We start from the raw sequence: 19,253 nt of genomic DNA, 5'->3' as shown, positions 1-19,253 counted from the left end.
GGGGCCTGCACCCACACCAAGGGTCCCATGAGGGACCCAGGCATCCGGGACCTGTCGGGGGTCTCAGGGGGGACCCAGGCATTGGGGTCCCACCAAGGGTCCAGGAAGGGATCCAGGTGTTGGGGGTCCAGGAGGGGACCCAGGCGTCCGGGTCCAGTGGGGACCCAGCTGTTGGGGGGGTCAGGGGGAGACAGAGGTGTCCGGGTGCTACCAAGGGTCCAGGAGGGGACGCAGGTGTTGGGGGTCCAGGGGGGACCCACGTGTCCTGGTCCTACCAAAGGTCCAGGAGAGGACCCAGGTGTCCAGGTCCAGGGGGGAGCCAGGTATTGGGGGCTGGGGGGGGGACCCGGCTGTTGGGGGTCAAGGTGGGGACACAGGTGTTCTGGTCCTACCAAAGGTCGAGGAGAGGACCCAGGTGTTGGGGGTCCAGGGGGGACTCAGGTGTCCTGGTCCTACCAAAGGTCCAGGAGACGACCCAGGTGTCCAGGTCCAGGGGGGACCCAGGTATTGGGGGCCGGGGGGGGGGACCCAGGCATCTGGGTCCACGGGGGAACCAGGTGTTGGGGGTCAAGGTGGGGCACACAGGTGTCCTGGTCCTACCAAAGGTCGAGGAGAGGACCCAGGTGTTAGGGGTCCAGGGGGGACTCAGGTGTCCTGGTCCTACCAAAGGTCCAGGAGAGGACCCAGGTGTCCAGGTCCAGGGGGGATCCAGGTATTGGGGGCCGGGGGGGACACCCAGGTGTTGGGGGTCAAGGTGGGGACACAGGTGTCCTGGTCCCACCAAAGGTCCAGGAGTGGACCCAGGTGTTGGGGGTCCAGGAGGGGAACCCAGGCGTCTGGGTCCTGCCCACCCCCGCCCCACAACCCAGGAGGGTCACGGGTGTCCCCTGGTGTCGTTCCCCCTCCCCGCCCCGCAATTCCCTGTCGCAGCCCCCCCTGCCACCACCCCCACATACGGTGTCGCAACCCCCCCGTGCCCCCCCATCAGCTGCCTTCCCCGAAATGAGGAAGGACCCAGGCGTCCGGGCAGTCCCTCCCCCACCCCCCCCCAGCCCCCCCATGTGGGTGGACCCGGGTGTCCTGTGCTTCCCAGCCCCCCCCCCGAGGTGGACCCAAGGATCTGGGACACCCCCCACCCCCAAAGTGGATGCCAGACCCCCTTGCCATGGGTGGACCCAGGGGTCCGGGCAGACCCTCCCCAGCCCCCACCCAGGTGAACCCAGGTGTCCGTCCCGCCCCCCCCCCCCCCCGCCCCGAATATGGGTGGACCCAGGCGTCCGGGTGCTGGTTACCCATTAACCAGCGGTGCCACCATAAAGGGGACCCCCCCACACACACCCCCCCGGATCCCCTGTCCCTGACCCCCACCTACAGCCATGGGGGCTCCGGCGCTGCCCCTCCTCCTCGGCCTCCTGCTGCTGCACGCGACCCCCACCCACGCCCAACTGTGAGTCACGGGGACCCCCCCCCCACCCCATGGGACCCCCCCCCCCTCCACCGGGATCCCCTGTGGGACCCCCCCCCCCCCCGCCACCACCCATGGGACCCCCCCCCTCCACCGGGATCCCCTGTGGGACCCCCCACCGCCACCACCCATGGGACCCCCCCCTCCTCCGGGATCCCCTGTGGGACCCCCCCCCACTGCCACCATCCATGGGACCCCCCCCCTCCACCGGGATCCCCTGTGGGACCCCCCCCGCCACCACCCATGGGACCCCCCCCCACACCTCCACCAGGTTCCCCTGTGGGACCCCCACCCACCCATTGGACCCCCTCTTCTGGGACACTCCCCACCCATGGGACGCCCCCCCCCCCCCCAGGATCCCCCATGCACCCATAAGACCCCAGCCACCCATTGGACCCGCTCTTCTGGGACCCCCCACCCATGGGATCCACTTTGGGATCCCCCATGCACCCATGAGACCCCCCCCCAACCCTCTGGACCCCCGCTTCTGGACACCCCCCACCCTACCCGTGGGATCCCTGCACCCTGAGATACCCTCACCCATGGGATCCCCACCCATAGACACCCCCCCCCCGGGCTGGGACCCCGTCCCTAGCCGAGACCCCCCTGCCCCAGATGGAACCCCCCATGGTAGACCACCCCCCCACCCTACCCGTGGGATCCCTGCACCCTGAGATACCCTCACCCATGGGATCCCCACCCATAGACACCCCCCCCCCGGGCTGGGACCCCGTCCCTAGCCGAGACCCCCCTGCCCCAGATGGAACCCCCCATGGTAGACCACCCCCCCATGGCCAGGACCCCCCCACCCTGAAGGAGACCCTCATATCTGGGACCCTCTCAACCAGAACGCCCCTGTCTGAGACCCCCACCCCAACAGGGACCCCCCCCTGCCAGGGACCCCCCAACCTACCCAGGACCTCCCTGACCAGGACCCCCACCCTAGATGGGATCCCCCTTTCCAGCTCCCCCCCGCCCCCGGGGTGGGTCCTGGAGGGCAGTGAGGGGGATATTGGGGTGAAATGGGGGGATATTGGGGGGCAATGGGGGTTTTGGGGTTGCTTCAGGCCTATGGGGCAGATCGGGGGGGGGGTGTCCCCCTGGGGCGTTGTGGGGTCCCCAGGGTGCTGTGGGTGACATATCACGGGGTCCCTAGGGTGCTGTGGGGACAGATTTTGCGGGGGGGGTGGGGGTCTGGGTGCTTTGAGGTCCCCAGGGTGCTTGGGGGGACCCTGTGACAGCTTCCCCCCCCCCCCCGTTGACGGCCGGTGTCCCCAGGGTGACAATGGTGACACCGGCGGTGCTGCGGCTGGAGACGGAGGAGCGGGTGGTGGTGGAGGCGCCGGGGTTGAATGCCCCCGTCGAGGCCACCGTCCTGGTGCAGGACTTTCCCCTCAAGCGCCACGTGCTCTACCAGACCCGCCTGCCACTCAGCCCTGACCAGGGCATGTTGGGCACCACCACCATCAAGGTATGTCACCACCTCTGTGTCACCGCCCTGCCGGTCACTGCCCCCGTCCCACCCCGGAGAGGCTGATCCACGGGGCTCAACCCTGTATGGTGGAGAACCTCCACGGGGCTGGTGGGACCTGGGGGAGGATGGTCACCACGGGGATGGTTGCTCTGAGGTCCCTGGGGACACTGACGCCGGGGTCCTTGGAGGTGGCCACCCTATGATTAGAGGATGGTCACCCCTTAATCCTTGGAGATGGCCATCTTTGGGGACAGTCACCCTGGGGGTCTTTGGAGCTGGCCACCCTATGATTAGAGGATGGTCACCCCTGGGTCCATGGGGATGGTCACCCCTGGATCTTTGGGGACTGTCACCCCGGGGTCCTTGAAGATGGCCATCTTTGGGGACAGTCACCCAGGGGGCCTTGGAGATGGTCACCCTATGATTAGAGGATAGTCACCCCTGGGTCTTTGATGACGGTCACCCTGGAGTCCTCGGGGACTGTCACCTGGCATCCTCAGCTCCATTCCCTGGGCATGGGTGCCATCTGGTGTCCCCTGCGGCGTCCCTGTGGTGCAGGTGCCACCTGGTGTCCTCCGTCACCGCAGGTGTTGGCCAAGGCCCTGCCGCAGACAGCGGGGAAACAGTTTGTCTCGGTGACGGCGCGGGTGGGCCAGACGACCCTGGAGAAGGTGCTGCTGGTGTCACTCCAGAGTGGCCACATCTTCCTGCAGACGGACAAGCCCATCTACACCCCCGGCTCCACTGGTGTGTCCTTGGGGTCCTGGGTCTCACCATGGCACCTTGGGGTGCCGGTGGCACCTTGGGGTGTTGGGTCCCCTCCATTGGCACCTTGGGGTCTTGGTGGCCTCCTGGGGTGTTGGATCCCCTCCACAACACCTTGGGGTGCTGGTGTGACCTTAGGGTGCTGGGTCTCACCATGGCATGTTGGGGTGCTGCTGGCACCTTGGGATGTTGGGTCCCCTCCATGTCGCCTTGGGGTGTCAGTGCCATCTTGGTGTGTTGCCTCCCCTCTACAGCACCTTGGGACCTTGTCATTTGAGGACCTTGCCATGATGTCCCCATTGGGGTCCAGCAACCATTTGGGGATGTGCCCCTTGCATCTCCATTGGGACCCAGCACCCATTTTGGGGTCCAGCACCCATTTCTGGGTGTCCCCACACCATCCCTGCTTACCTTGTCCCCCCATGTCCGCTCCCAGTGCTCTGCCGCCTTTTTGCTCTGAACCACCTCATGGAGCCAGCATCCAAGACGGTGGTCGTGGAGGTCAAGGTGGGTGCCCACTGGGGACACAGGGACATGGGGACACAGCCACCCATGCCACAGTCCCCAACCACTCCATGTCATGTCCCTTCAGACGCCTGATAATGTCATCATCAAACAAGTGCCCGTGTCCTCGCCAACGAAGACGGGCATCTTCTCCCTCAACCACAAGCTGCCCGAGGTCATCAGGTGGGTGCCACCTCCCAGAGTGGCCCAGGGATATCCGTGTCTCCAGACTTGTCCCCTCACTCTGTCCCCTGCCTTTTCCAGCCTGGGGACATGGACGATAATGGCCAGATTCGAAGACTCACCAGAACAGGTCTTCAGCACCCAGTTTGAAGTCAAGGAGTATGGTAAGGTGGGGGGGGGGGCCCGGACCCCTGGGTCCCTTGTACCTGTCCTGGATGCCTGGGTCCATTGGGTGTCTCCCCCCCAGTGCTCCCAAGCTTTGAGGTGGTCCTGGAGCCAGAGGAGAAGTTCCTCTACATCGACCGGCAGGAGGATTTCCGAGTGTCCATCACGGCCAGGTGGGGTGGGCACCCCAAAACTGTTCGTTATGGGGGTCAAACCTCCCTGGGTGGTGGTGTAGGGTGACACTCCTGCTCTGCTCCTGCTCAACGTCCCCAGGGATGAGGGGCTGGCACAGGTGCAAGGTGGCAGGGATGAGGGTGATGGGGATGTGGGGAAGTGGGATGATGGGGACAGGGGGTGAGGGGGACACAGGGTGATGAAGGTGGCAGGGTGTGATGGGGGGGATGGCAGGGGGACATGGGCAGGTGGAGTGACAGGGACAGGGCGATGAGGACATGGGGCAACGGGGTGACGGGGTTGTATGACAAGAGGATGTGGGGAGGTGGGGTGACAGTGATGTGGATGTGATGGGGACATGGGGACAGGGGCTGAGGGTGACAGTGGTGGCTTGCCCACAGGTACCTGTACGGGAAGCGCCTGCAGGGGACAGCCTTCGTCCTCTTTGGCGTTATGGTGGATGATGAGAAGAAGAGCATCCCCCAGTCCCTGCGGCGCGTCCAGGTGACCCTGTCCTTGTCCCTGTCCCCCTCCCTTGTCCCTGTTCTAGCCCTCTGTTGGGCTCTGTCCCTTGCTGAGCCCTGTCATCCACACCGTCATCCCTGTCCCCATCCCTCTCCCATGCTGAGCTCTGCCATCCCCTGTCCCCACTCCCATCCCTGTCCCCATCCCGGTCCCCATGGCTGTCCCCTGTCCCACTAACTCTGCACCACAGGTGACCGACGGGGACGGGGAAGCTGTGCTGTCCATGGCCATGCTGCGGCAACGATTCGCCAACCCCCGGGAGCTGGTGGGACACTCGCTCTACGTCTCCGTCACTGTACTCACCGAGTCAGGTGTGCAGGGGGACCGCAGGGGACACGGGGGACTTGGGGGGTTAGGGACAGCAGGGACGTATGAGGCCATGGGCTGTTTGTCTCTGTCACAGGCTCCAACAAGTTGGGTAGGTGGGGGGGACACCTGGGGACATGTGGGGACTTAGGGGGATGAGGACAGCAGTGACACATGGGGTTGGGGACAGCAAAGGACAGGGAGATATGGGGTTGGGGACAGCAAGGATGAGGACAGGTGGGCTTTGGGACAATGAGGATGGGGACATCTGGGGCCACCCAAGATTGGACGGGGCGGTCCCTGGTGGGTACTGGGAGCCCTGTCCCGGCACTGGGTGACATGGTCGTTCCCGTGGCCACCGCAGGCAGTGACATGGTGGAGGCGCAACGCAGTGGCATCCGCATCGTGACATCCCCGTACACCATCCACTTCACCCGCACCCCCAAGTACTTCAAGCCGGGGATGCCCTTTGATCTGACGGTAATGGCACCTGGGGACAGGGATGGGAACAGCGGTGGCATTGGCCCAGGACCTCCATGGTACCGGGGTCCCCAACATTGGGATGGAGACGGGACAAGTCTGGGGGTTTGTGGGTGGAAGAGACTTGGGGACCAGGATCTGTCCCCGTGTCATCACTGTGTCACCTGCCGAGGGCCTGGGGACTGTGGTCTGTCCCTGTGTCACCTGGATGGCACCAGGTGCCATGTCCCTCATGCCATGACCCCACGTAATGTCCTCATGTCACACCACATCCCCTGCAGGTCTATGTCACTAACCCTGATGAGTCCCCAGCACCACGTGTCACTGTCAAGGCTGACGGCTTCCAGGGTCTCGTCTCCACCCAGCGTGATGGCACAGCCAAACTGGTCCTCAACATGCCGGCCAACAAGGATGCTGTCCCCATCACTGTGAGTGGGGATGGACACCGGGGTGGCCTTGGAACTGGGGTGGCCAAGGTGGCAGAGGACAGGGGTGGTTGAAGTGACCTGGGGGTTGGGGTTGCTGAGACAACCAAGGTGGTTGAGATGTCCAGGGTGACCAAGGACCATGGCCAGCATGGTCACCATTGACCAAGGACCAGGACAGCAGGATCAGGTGACCTACGCACCCATGGTGGACAAGGGTTAGAGCCACCCTCTTCACCGGTGACCAACGACTAGGATGGCCAAGGTCAGGGAGACAAGCATGACTGAGATGACTGTGGTGCTCAAGATGTCCAGAGTGACCAAGGACCAGAGCTATCCTGGTCACCATTGGCCAAGGGGCAGGATGGCTGGTGTCAGGGCAACCATGACGGCCAACACAATTGGGTTGACCAAGACATCTAGGGTGATCAAAGACCAGGATGGACAGTGTCAGGGAGACTGGTGGAGATGTCCGTAGTGGCCAAGTCGTCCATGGTGGCCTGCAGCCAGGGTCAGAATGGTTTACCAGTAACCAAGAACCAGGATGGCCAAGGTCAAGGGGATGGGAGGGGCCATGCTGTTCAGGGTAGCCAAGGGCCAGGAGGGGCAATGTCAGGGGGACTAAGTTGGTTGAGTTGACTAGAGTGGCCAAGACATCCAGGGTAGCAGAGATGATCACATTGACTGAGGAGATGATCGCCATTGACCAAGAACCAGGGCAGCAGGGGTCAGGGAGACCAGGACAACCAAGACCTCTATGGTGGCCAAGACCTCCATGTTGACCCCTACCCATGTCCACGCCTCTTCCTGGTGACCAAGTGCCACCATGTCCCCTGTGTTGCAGGTGCGGACGGACCAACCAGGGCTGCCTCCCGACCGCCAAGCCTCGCGGCAGATGACTGCCGAAGCTTACCGCACCCAAAGTGGATCCGGCAACCTCCTCCACCTGGCCGTGGGGGCCACCGAGCTCCAGCCTGGTGACAACCTTGCTGTGAACTTCCACCTCAAGAGCAACAGCAATGCCGTCCGTGACTCTGTCCCCTATTTCACCTACCTGGTGAGCACCTTGGCCTCTGCCAACCAACTGCTCCCCATCTTGGAGACCCAGGTGTCCAGGTGCCACCAACCCTGCCTTTCCTTGCCCGCCACAGATCTTGAGCAAGGGGCGCATCGTCCACGTGGGGCGACAGCGGCACGAGCCTGGCCAGAGCCTGGTCACCATGTCACTGCCGGTGACGACCGAGCTCATCCCCTCCTTCCGTATCGTGGCCTACTACTTCGTGATGCCCGGCGAGATTGTCGCCGACTCCATCTGGGTTGATGTCAAGGACACTTGCATGGGCACTGTGAGTGTGTCCCCACTGTCCTAGAGGTTGAAGGGGCCTGTGGGGGTATTGTCTGGGCCTTGGGGGTGGTTTAGGTGGCCCTTGAGATGGTCCATGATGGGCCCCACGATGGAGATTGGGTAGCGCTTAGGTGCTTTGGATGGTCCATGGGGGGCTTGGGCATCTCATGGGGTCCTTGGGTGGCCCTTGAAGAATGAGTGACCCATGATGGGGACTGGGTGTCACTTAGGTTGTTTGGATAGTCCATGAAGGGCTTGGGCATCTCATGGGGAGCTTTGGGTGGCCCAGGTGGCCGATTGATGATCCAGACATTCCGTGGTGGAGGACAGAGCCATCAGCTACCCCTGGAGGACTCCAACACCCTGTGGGGTTGGGGTACCCCCATGGGGCAGCTCCTGGGGGTACAGTGAAGGTTTTTTTGGGGGTATCCCATGGCCATGACCCCCACCCCACCCCGTGTTCCTGGCAGCTGGTGGTGAAGGGAGCGACAGAGGGTGACAACCGGGTGCACGAACCAGGGACACGCATGCGGCTGCGCGTCGAGGGTGACCACAATGCCCACGTGGGGTTGGTGGTCGTGGACAAGGGTGTCTTTGTCCTCAGCAAGAAGAACAAGCTCACCCAGTCCAAGGTGGGTGCCCAGGTCCCCGTCCCCACTGTCCCCGGGTGGTGGCAGTGGCTGTCATGGCTGTCCCATGTTGGTCACAGGTTTGGGACACAGTGGAGAAGAGTGACATTGGCTGCACCCCGGGCAGCGGGAGGGACAACGTGGGTGTCTTTGCTGATGCTGGCCTCAGCCTGGTCACCAGCGTGAAGGTCACCACGCCACAGCGAGGAGGTAGGGGACATGCTGGGGACTGGGACAACCTGGGGTGGCACCTTGGAGATGGGGTTGGCGAAACCTTGGGATGTGGCACTTCAAGGTGGGGGAGTGTGACACCTCAGGGATGGGGGAGGTGTCCCCTGAGCTTTGGGATGTGACAACTGATGTCAAGGGGAAGTGACACCTGGGTTTGGGGCTGTGACACTGTGGGGTCCTGACCTGTGTCCTCTCTGTCCCCAGAGGTCCAGTGTCTCCAGCCTGCGAAACGCAAGCGCCGCTCCCTGCAGCTCATCGAGTACAAAGGCACCAAGGGTAGGTGGCACTGGCAGTGTCCTGTGTCCCCAAGAACACTGGAATGTCCTGTGTCGCTGGAGACACTGGATTGTCCCATGTCCCCTGAGGGTGCCAAAGTGTGCCAGGTCCCTGAGGGACACCAGAGCATCCCACGTCCCAGTCAACACCACAACATCCCACGTCTCAATCAATACCAGTGTCCCAGGTCCCTGAGGGACACCAGAGTGTCCCATGTCTGTGCTTATACCACAGCACCCCATATCCCAAAGGACACCAGTGTCCCATGTCCCTGGTGATAGCACAGCACCCCATAACCCAACAAATACCATTGCCCCAAATCCCTGAGGGACACCAGAGTGTCCCATGTCCCTGACAGCACTCGGGCCAGGGTTTTTGGGACTGGGTGCCAGTTGGGTGCCTTGGTGCTGGCAGCGGCTGAGTACACGGACAAGGCGCTGCGCAAGTGTTGTGAGGATGGGATGAAGGAAAACCCCATGGGCCACAGCTGTGAGCAACGGACCAACTACATCCAGGATGGAGAAGCCTGCATCCATGCCTTCCTCGACTGCTGCAACTACATCAAGGGCATCCGCGACAAGAAGCACCGGGAGTTCCACCTCGAGCTGGCTCGAAGCAAGTGCTGGGCACTGGTGGGGTGGTGACGGAGCTGGTGGTTGGGCAAAGCTTGGGTGAAGTTTGGGCAAAGCTTGGGTGAAGATCGGGTGAACCTCAAGCATTGCTTTGGCTATCCTCGGGCAATGCCTGGGTGAAGATCAGGTGAACCTCAGGCATTGCTGGCACTATCCTTGGGCGGTGCTTGGGTGAAGGTCAGGTGAACCTCAGGTGTTGCTTGTGCTGTCCTTGGGCAATACTTGGATGAATTGTGGGCAACGGTTGGGTCAAAGTTGGGTGACGCCTAGATGATGCTTGAGTAAAACAAGGGTGGTGCTTGGATGGTGCTGGGATCATACTGGCTCCACCCAGGGGCTGGGCCCCTGAGGCCACGGTCGAGAGGGATGGTACCACCCCTAGGCGAGGAGGACGATGACTTCCTGTCTGATGAGGACATTGTCTCACGGAGCCTCTTCCCGGAGAGCTGGCTGTGGCAAGTGGAACAACTAACGGAGAAGCCCAATGAGCTGGGGTGAGCCCTGTGCCCTTGTCCCACTACACCTCCACCCCATGGGGTGATCCTCCACCTTGGGGATCATCACCTCCTCCCTGTCCAGATCCAGACACTGCCACTCCCAGTCTGGAGACCAGCTGTGATTCCCCTCCCTGTCAGCCAGACAAGGGCCACCAGCTATGGTGCTGCTTTGGGACCAGCTATGACACCTTGGTCCAGCTCAGGGCCATCTACAACCCCCAGTCTAGCTGAAGGACCACCTATGACCCACCCTACTCCAGCTTGATGGCTGGTTATACCTCCTTAGCCTGGTTTGGGGACAATTATGACCCCTTTGGTTGTTCTCATCCTCTCCAGCATCTCCATGAAGACTCTGCCTGTATACCTGAAGGACTCCATCACTACGTGGGAGGTGCTGGCTGTCAGCATCTCACCGACCAAGGGTGCGTGATGAAGGAGGAAGGTGTCTTTGGGGATCAGAGGAATCCCCCAAACCTTCAGGGTGGTCCCTGGGATTTGAAGGGTCCCTTAAAGCCTGGCAGGTTTCCTTGGGGTTTGAGAGATCTCCAAAATCTTAGAGGGGTGCATACCACTGGGGAGGTGCCCCAAATTTTGGGGAGATCCCTCAAAGCTTGGTGGCAGTCCTTGGGACTTGAGAGGGATCTCCTAAGCCTTGGGAGGACTCTATGAGACTTGAAGTTTCCCCTAAACCTTGGGAGGGCTCCATGGGACTTGAGGGGTCTCCTAAGCCTTGGGAGGATTCCATGGGACTTGAAGGATCTCCTAAACCTTGGGAGGACACCATGAGACTTGAGGGATCTCCTAAGCCTTGGGAGGAAGCCATGGGACTTGAAGGATCTCCAAAACCCTTGGGGATGTCCCTGAGACATCAGGCCCATAAGCCTGAACCCCATGTCCCTGGGGGCCACCCCACAGGGCTGTGTGTGGCTGACCCCTATGAGATCACAGTGATGAAGGAGTTCTTCATCGACCTGCGCCTGCCCTACTCTGTGGTGAGGAACGAGCAGGTGGAGATCCGAGCCATCCTCTACAACTACTGGACGCACGATATCACGGTGGGCAGGGGAGCCACACCTGGGCTTCTGGGGGGAGGTCTGTGGCCACCTGAACCCCACGGCCAACATCTCTGTGCCCTGTAGGTGCGTGTGGAGCTGATGTACAACCCAGCCTTGTGCAGTGCCTCCACCTCCAAGAAGCGCTACCAGCAGATCCTCAAACTGAAAGCCCAGTCATCATGGGCCGTGCCCTTCGTCATCGTGCCCTTGCAGCTGGGGCTGCATGACGTCGAGGTGAAGGCAGCCGTTCGGGGCAGCTTCGTGGCTGACGGTGTCAAGAAGAAGCTCAAAGTTGTGGTGAGTGGTCATTGCTGCCCATGGCGTCTCCACCACATGGTGCCACCTCCGTCCCTGAGATGTCTCCAGCATGGTATCCGTGTGACATTCCTGTCTCCGCTTTCATACCGGTGTTGGTACTCAGGGATGAAGGATCCTCCCCCGCCAGGATGCTCACATGTGACCTTCTGGGGCTCTCCCAGTTTGTTGCATGACCTGGGGATGCTGGTTTATACTGGGCTACCTTTCCTGGACAACCCAGAGAGGCTGGGAAGGGGGGGACCCAAAACCAGCCCAGCCTTTTAGCATTGGACTCTCACTTCTGCAGCCTGAAGGGATGAGGTTGGAGAAGACGGTGAAGATAGTTGAGCTGGACCCGAAGACGAAGGGAGTCAGTGAGTGGCCCTGGCTGGTCTTGGGGATGTCTCAGCCCCACGGGGATGTCCCACTTGAGAGAAGGGTCTGGGACATCTCAGGGTACAAGGGAAGTCACACTGTGGGGTCTGGGACATCTTGGGGGATGAAGGATATATCACCAAGGGTAGGACTGGGGCATCTTGGGGGACGAGGGACATCGTACTATGGAGCTGGGATATCTCAAGGGAGAAGGGACATCCTGCTATGGCTCTGGAATATCTTGAGGGACAAGGGACATCCTGGGGCAGATGTGGGGCAGGGCTGGGTCACCTCAGGGTGGTGGTGGTGGGCGGCTTATGAAGGAGTTGGGGCCACCCATCTCCATCCTGGCCTCCTTGCCCCACAGATGGTGTACAGGAAGAGAAGGTGAGGGCAGCAAACCTCTCGGACATTGTCCCCAACACTGAGTCGGAGACCAAAGTCAGCATCCAAGGTGAGAGTGGGGGAAGGAACACAACTGGGGATGAACTGGGATGGGGTGGGACGCTCCTGGCTTGACGTCTCCCCGTCTTCTGCTCCAGGCAACCCTGTGTCCATCATGGTGGAGAAAGCCATCGACGGGGACAAGCTGAAGCACCTCATCGTGACGCCAGCGGGCTGCGGGGAGCAGAACATGATCGGGATGACGCCCACTGTCATTGCCACCCACTACCTGGACAGCACGTTGCAGTGGGAAAGCTTCGGCATTGACCGCCGCACTGAGGCCATCAACTTGATTAAAAAAGGTAGGAGCATCCCCCAAAGGGTTGGGAGCGCCCTCTGGTTTCCTCTCTCAGGGTGCAAAATGTCACCATCATCCAAGGTGCTGAAGAGACCTGCACCTTTGAAGAAGACACGGGTTGGGTGCTACCAGTTTGGGGATTTCTAGAGCTACTGGTTTGCTCTGGAGTGGGATGGTGGCCTGAAGCTACCTCAACTTGGCTGGGTGCTCGTTGTGTTGGCCAACCACCATCTCCTCACCAGGTTACACCCAACAACTTGCTTTCCGGAAACCTGACGGCTCCTATGCTGCCTTCAAGGACCGTCCATCAAGCACCTGGTGAGGGTCACATTGCCACCAATACGTGGGTCCAGCTGACATGGTTGGACATGACACTAAGGTCCTCCTGCCCTCAGGTTGACAGCCTACGTAGCCAAAGTCTTTGCTATGGCCATCAAGCTGGTAGACATCGAGCCCGAGGTGGTTTGTGGGGCCGTGAAATGGCTCATCCTGGAGAAGCAGAAGCCAGATGGGATTTTCCAAGAAGATGCTCCTGTCATCCACAAGGAGATGGTGGTATGGGGGGATCTAAACCCTGTCCCTGCTGGTGGCCAAAACCCTGGTGGCTCGAGGATGGGCTTTTGGAATGAGCTATGGGGAAAGTACTACATTGGGTGATGGGGATGAGTGTTGGGGGACAGAGCTTGCTGAGAAGACCACGATCCTGAGGTTTTTTTCCCCTCCGTTTTGTCACCCAGGGAGGCTACCAGGGCGCTGAGCCCGAGGTGTCACTGACAGCCTTTGTCCTCGTCGCGCTGCAGGAGTCACGGATGGTCTGCAAGGACCATGTCAACGTGAGTGGCCCAGTCCTCAACCCCACATGAGGAGAGGAGGGACAACTGGCACCTGTCACATAGAAGTGACCTTCAAGATGAGGTGCCCAACCCTTATAGCAGCCACTTGAGAATCCAAACTTACCATTCTTTCTGCCCAGAGCTTGGACGGGAGCATCAACAAAGCCGCCGACTACCTTGCCCGGAGGTACCAGTCGTTGAGCCGACCCTACACGGTGGCCCTGGCCTCCTACGCCTTGGCCCTGACGGAGAGACTCAAAAGCGAGAAAGTTCTCATGAAGTTTTCCAAAGGTGACGTCTCACTGGGGCTGGGGGGGGGGGCACAAAACCGCAGGGGTCATGGGCTGGGGGAGGGGGAGAGGTAATTATGGGTTACCTGTTGGGGGGAGAAATCATCCCTAGAGGGTGCTGAGGGACCGATGTCACCCCAGAGGGCAAACGCTGGGAGGAACGCAACGCCCATACCTACAACATCGAGGGGACGTCCTACGCGTTGCTGTCCTTGCTGCAAATGGAGAAGCCGGAGCTGACGGGACCAGTGGCCCGCTGGCTTGCCCAGCAGAACTACTTTGGTGGTGGCTACGGATCCACTCAGGTGGACTACTGACCCCCCTGGCACCCATGGGTCCCGTCCTGGCACCCATGGGTGCTGCCTTGGCACCCACAGCCATGGGGAGGAGTGCTGTGTGATGGGGAAGAGGGAGGTTGAGGGCTTGGTTGGGGGTTGAGGGATCACCTTGTGGCCCTGGGGATACCAGGGACATGACATGTCTCTTGGGGGGGCGCCTCTGGTCCCATGGGACCTCAAAAGCATTGGGGGACCCCTCAGGGCCCTTGGGACCCCTGGGGACATGGCGTATCCTTGGGGAACACTCCTGGTCTCATGGGATCTCAAGGGCTTTGGAAAACCTAAAAGGTCTGTCCCTGGGGGACACCTCCAGACCCTGGGGACCCTCAGGGACACATCCTGTCCCTGGGGGACAACTGCGCTCCGCAAGACCCCACCACGGGTACATTCCAGGTGATATCAGGTGGCCCCAGGACTTGGGGTCACCCTAGGCTCAAGGCCACCCAGGGGCCTTTGGGGACACTCCAGATGCTGTCCCCAAGCCCTGGTGACACGGGTGTCCCCGCAGGCCACCATCCTGGTGTTCCAAGCGTTGGCCCAGTACCAGGTGTCAACTCCACGGCAGCTCGAGCTCAGCCTGGACGTGTCGGTGCTGCTGCCACGACGTGCCAGTGCCATCACCTACCGCATCGAGAACCGCAACGCCCTGGTGGCACGCTCCGCTGAGGTACCCACCCCCTTCTTGTCACCGTCACCATCGGGACCGTGGGGATGCAGCATTTGCTCACCCTGCTCTTGGCTCTCCATGGGATGTCCCTGTCTCCTCTGTGTCTCTTCATGTCCCAGGATAAACTTGTCCCCTTGTTACGGCCTCAGATGTCCCTGTCTCTTCCATGTCCTGTCCCCTCTGTGTCCTTCCAAGGCTTGGGATGTCCCTGCCGTGTCCCTCCATGTCCCAAGCTGATCTTGTCCCCTCCCTTGCTGTGACCTGGAATGTCTCTGTCCCCTTCATGTCCCTCTCTGTCTTCCGATTTCCTTGTCCCTTCAATGTCCCTGTCCCCTCTGTGTCTTGCTGTCCCCTCCATGTCCTGGGATGTCCCTTGTCCCTTCTACACACCCTCCATGTCCTCATGTGCCTCCATGTCCCCAGGATGCCACATGCCTTCCATTTCCCTCCCAGGGGATGTCCCCGTCCCTCCCTAATGTCCCCTGTCCCCACAGACCAAGCTGAATGAGGACTTCACGGTGAAAGCTGAGGGTACAGGCAAGGGGACGATGACAGTGGTGACTGTCTACAATGCCAAGGTCCCTGACAAGGAGAACAAGTGTGACAACTTCGACCTGCAGGTGCAGGTGGAGGACGTGAGGACAGGTGAGTCCCCCCCACGTCCCCGCCATGTCCTCTATGTGGACCCGCCATGTCCCCCTCTGCCAAGTCCCCCCCATGGCACCCCATGTCTCCTTCCACATCCCCTGTGTCCCCTCATTGTCCCCATGTCCCCCCATAGGCAAGGAACAGGAGGGTGTCTTCCGCTCCGTCAAGATCACCATCTGCGCCAGGTAGGACAGGCTGGGGACATCGGGACATCAGGGACATTGGAGATGGGGAGGGGAACGGGGATACTGGGGACAGGGACATTAGGGAAAGGGGGACACTGAGGTCAGAGAGAGCACAGTCCCACCTTGTCCTGTAGGGATCCTTGGGAACAAGGACACAAGGGATGGGGACACTGGGGACAATAGGGCAGCTGGGGACAGGCGGGTGGCCACAACCCTGTCCCCACAGGTACCTGGACAACGTGGATGCCACCATGTCCATCCTCGACGTCTCCATGCTGACCGGCTTCTCGCCCGACATCCAGGACCTGAAGAGGGTGAGTGCAGGGACATGGGGACACACTGTGGGGACCCGGAGGGGACACATGGGACCTTGCATCTTTGTGCCATCATGTCCCACCATGTCCCAATGTGTGTCCCACCATGTCCTTATGTCCCCACATCCCCATGTGTCCCTGTGTGTCACTGTGTCCCCATATTCCCCTGGGCCACTGCATCCCTGTGTCCCTGCCTTTCCTTCCATGGAGGTGTGTCCCCATGTCCTCTGGGTGCCACTGTGTCCGCATGTCCCCCTGTGTCCCCACATCCCTGCAAGTCCCCTGCATTTGCCATGGCCATGTGTCCCTGCGTGTCCCATGTGGCACCACCATGTCCCTATGTGCCCCTGTGCCCACGCTTCCCCGTGTCCTGATGTGGTTGCGTGTCCCCACGTGTCCCTGCATGTCCTGCATGTCCCGTGTCACCGTGTCCCTGTCACCAGCTCACGGAAGGGGTGGACAGGTACATCTCCAAGTTTGAGATCGACCAAGCACTGTCGGACCGCAGCAACCTCGTCATCTACCTTGACAAGGTGGGGACATGGGGTTGGGGACAAGACAGGACAGGATGGGGACATGAACAGGGACAAGATGGGTCAGGGATCGGGACATGATAGGACAGGGATGGGGACAGTGTGGGGACAGGGACAAAGAGAGCAGAGGATGGAGCTGGGACATGGGCAGGGACAGGTATGGGGATGAAGTTGGGGACACAGGTGGGGACAGGACTGGGACGGGGACATGGGTGGGGTTGGGGACACGGATGGAGACTGGAACAGGGACAGAGGTGGGAATGAAGTTGGGGACATGGATGGGGACAGAGGTGGGGACTGGAAAAGTATCTCAGGAGTGGGAACAGGAAAAAGATCTCAGGGGTGGGGACAAGGACAGGGACGGGTCCAGGTCATGGACAGGGACAACATGGGGACATGGCTGGGGACAGGGTCTGGCTGACTGCCACCCCCATCCCCGTGTCCCCGTCCCCAGATCTCCCACAAGGCCGAGGAGTGTTTCTCCTTCAAGGCCCACCAGCGATTCCAGGTGGGCTTGATCCAGCCCGCGGCCGTCACCGTCTACAGCTACTACAAGATCGGTGCGCCCCATGTCCCCTTGTGTCACCTCAAGGTCCCCTCTATCCCCACACTCCCCTCTGTGCCCCCTGTCTTCCACAAAGTCCCCTCTGTGTCCCCTCCTGTCCCTTTGTCCCACCATGTCCCTGCTGACCTTCTCCCTGTGCCTGTGTCACCATGTCCCCCTGCATCCCCTGCCGACCCTCTCCTTCCACATGTCACCACTGTGTCCCCATGTCTCCCAGTGGTCCTTTCCCCCTGTGTGTCCCCCATCTCCTGTCCCCTCAAGTCCCCATGTCCCTGCAGATGACCGCTGCACCCGTTTCTACCATCCGGACAAGAACAGGGGGCAACTGAGCAAGATCTGCTACGGGGATGTGTGCCGCTGTGCCGAAGGTGACATGGGGACACGGGGACAGACTGGGTCAACACCCCTGCCATGATGGGACATGTCATGGCCATGATGGGGACACATCACTGCTGTGATGAGATTTGTCATGGACGTGATGGGACATGTCGCAGCCGTGATGGGGACACGTCATGGCCATGATGGGGACACATCACTGCTGTGATGGGATGTGTCATGGCCGTGATGGGACATGTCATGGCCGTGATGGGGACACATCATTGCTGCGATGGGCTGTGTCATGGCCATGATGGGACATGTCATGGCCGTGATGGGGACACATCACTGCTGCAATGGGACGTGTCATGGCCATGATGGGCACAGTCATGACTGTGATGGAGTCATGTTCCTGCTATGGTGGGACATGTCCCTGCCATGATGGGACATGTTGGTGCCACAATAGACCTTGCCATTGCTGTGTCCCCGTGTCCCCGCAGAAAGCTGCTTCATGTGGAAGAAGGACGACGTCCCCATCACCGTCAACCAACGCATTGACCGTGCCTGCGAGCCAGGAGTTGACTATGGTGGGACAATGGGGACGTGGAAGGATAATGCGGATATGGGGTCATGGGGGGATCTGGGGCACAAGGAGGGGACATAAAGGATATGGATGGGGACATGAAGGGCCATAGAAGGACATGAGGGGCACAGAGATACAGGAGGGGACAGGGGGACAGGGAGGGATGAGGGGATGTAAAGGGACACAGGGAGGAAAGGGGGGGACAGAGGCCACCTGCTGAGGGGCCACCCTGGAGTGGGGGTGCTGTCTAGGGGTGGGGGGTGACATGGTGACATCCCCTTCCCCAGTGTACAAGGTGAAGCTGATGGCAGTGGAGCACTCGGCGTCCCACGACAACTACATCATGACCATCCTCTCCGTCATCAAGATGGGTACGAGCACCCCAGGGGTGGGGGACAAGGCCACCCTGAGGGACATGGTGGGGGTCACCTAGGGTTGGGGACAGCCAGGGGCGGGGACACCCAGGTGGGTTGGGGTCATTAGTGTGACGTGGGGGCTCCCAGGTGGGTTGGTGTCACCCAAGGGTGCTGGAGACACCCATGAGGGCTGGTGTCACCCAGGTGGGGTGAGGCACCCAAGGGTGGTGGGAAAAGCTGGAGGGGGCTGGTGTCACCCATGAGACGGTGACAACGGTGGGGTCCCTGGGGATGGAGAGTCCCTGTCGCGGGACATGTCAGAGTGGTGTCCCTATTGTGTTGGGGCGGAGGTGACACGTCACCTGGGTGTCCCCTCCTGGGACAGGAACCGACGAGGACCCAGCAGGAAGCAACCGGACCTTCGTGAGCCACCAGCAGTGCCGGGACGCTCTGCGGCTCCAGATTGGCCAGGACTACCTCCTCTGGGGACTGGCCACCGACCTGTGGGTCACCGGCGGCCGGTAGGGACACGGGCACACCTGTGGGGACACGGAGGGGGCCACGGGAAGACAGGGACATGAGACAGGGGGAGACGGGAATAGGGGGAGGCGGGACACGGGGAGGTGGGACATGGGGCCATGGGGACACAGAGACACATGGACGCAGTGACACCGACACCCAAGTCCTGAGATTCTCTCGTGTCTCCTACGGGGTTGTGCACTCCCTTGCACCCACTGTGTGTGTCCCTTCCGGGGTGCCACCTGCTTCTGAGCCACGGCCCACTATTGTCCCCTGCTGTCCCCAGCTTCTCCTACCTCATCGGCAAGGACACCTGGCTGGAGGCGTGGCCCTCGGAGGTGGCGTGTCAGGAGCCCGACCTTCAAGCCCTCTGCCAGGACTTCATTGAATTCGCCGAGGCCATGACCATGTTCGGGTGTCCATCCTGAGCGGATGACCCTCAACCCTGGGTGGCAGCGGCGTCCCCTGCCCCCCTCCCCGCCCCGGCTGCCCCCCTCTCTGTTGCCCACCCTCCCCCTTATTGGGTTTTTTTTTTTTTGGGTTAAAAAAGTCCTTTCTGACA

General features: G+C 61.1%; 1 protein-coding gene across 1 annotated transcript; it reads left to right on the top strand.

Moving 5' to 3' along the window:
- Window positions 1–1,308: 1,308 nt before the first annotated feature.
- Window positions 1,309–19,253, top strand: C3 (complement C3). Its single transcript, XM_074566955.1, has 40 exons — window positions 1,309–1,447; window positions 2,744–2,936; window positions 3,527–3,686; window positions 4,141–4,211; window positions 4,297–4,391; window positions 4,473–4,555; window positions 4,639–4,729; window positions 5,132–5,234; window positions 5,446–5,566; window positions 5,926–6,041; window positions 6,323–6,469; window positions 7,311–7,523; window positions 7,618–7,812; window positions 8,282–8,443; window positions 8,521–8,650; window positions 8,876–8,947; window positions 9,362–9,562; window positions 9,962–10,073; window positions 10,413–10,498; window positions 10,992–11,131; window positions 11,216–11,428; window positions 11,736–11,802; window positions 12,171–12,257; window positions 12,346–12,549; window positions 12,788–12,863; window positions 12,941–13,100; window positions 13,283–13,378; window positions 13,519–13,669; window positions 13,810–13,973; window positions 14,515–14,673; window positions 15,168–15,318; window positions 15,455–15,506; window positions 15,733–15,820; window positions 16,264–16,353; window positions 16,808–16,913; window positions 17,197–17,286; window positions 17,734–17,820; window positions 18,104–18,187; window positions 18,558–18,693; window positions 18,978–19,253. Exons 1-40 carry the CDS (start codon window positions 1,377–1,379, stop codon window positions 19,117–19,119), a joined length of 4,965 nt encoding a protein of 1,654 aa, XP_074423056.1. The 5' UTR covers window positions 1,309–1,376; the 3' UTR covers window positions 19,120–19,253.

The sequence above is a fragment of the Larus michahellis genome, chromosome 25 (genome assembly GCF_964199755.1).
Source record: "Larus michahellis chromosome 25, bLarMic1.1, whole genome shotgun sequence".
Taxonomy (NCBI): Eukaryota; Metazoa; Chordata; class Aves; order Charadriiformes; family Laridae; genus Larus; species Larus michahellis.
The sequence above is the reverse complement of the archived record's forward strand: the minus strand, read 5'-3'. Positions and strand labels throughout refer to the sequence as shown.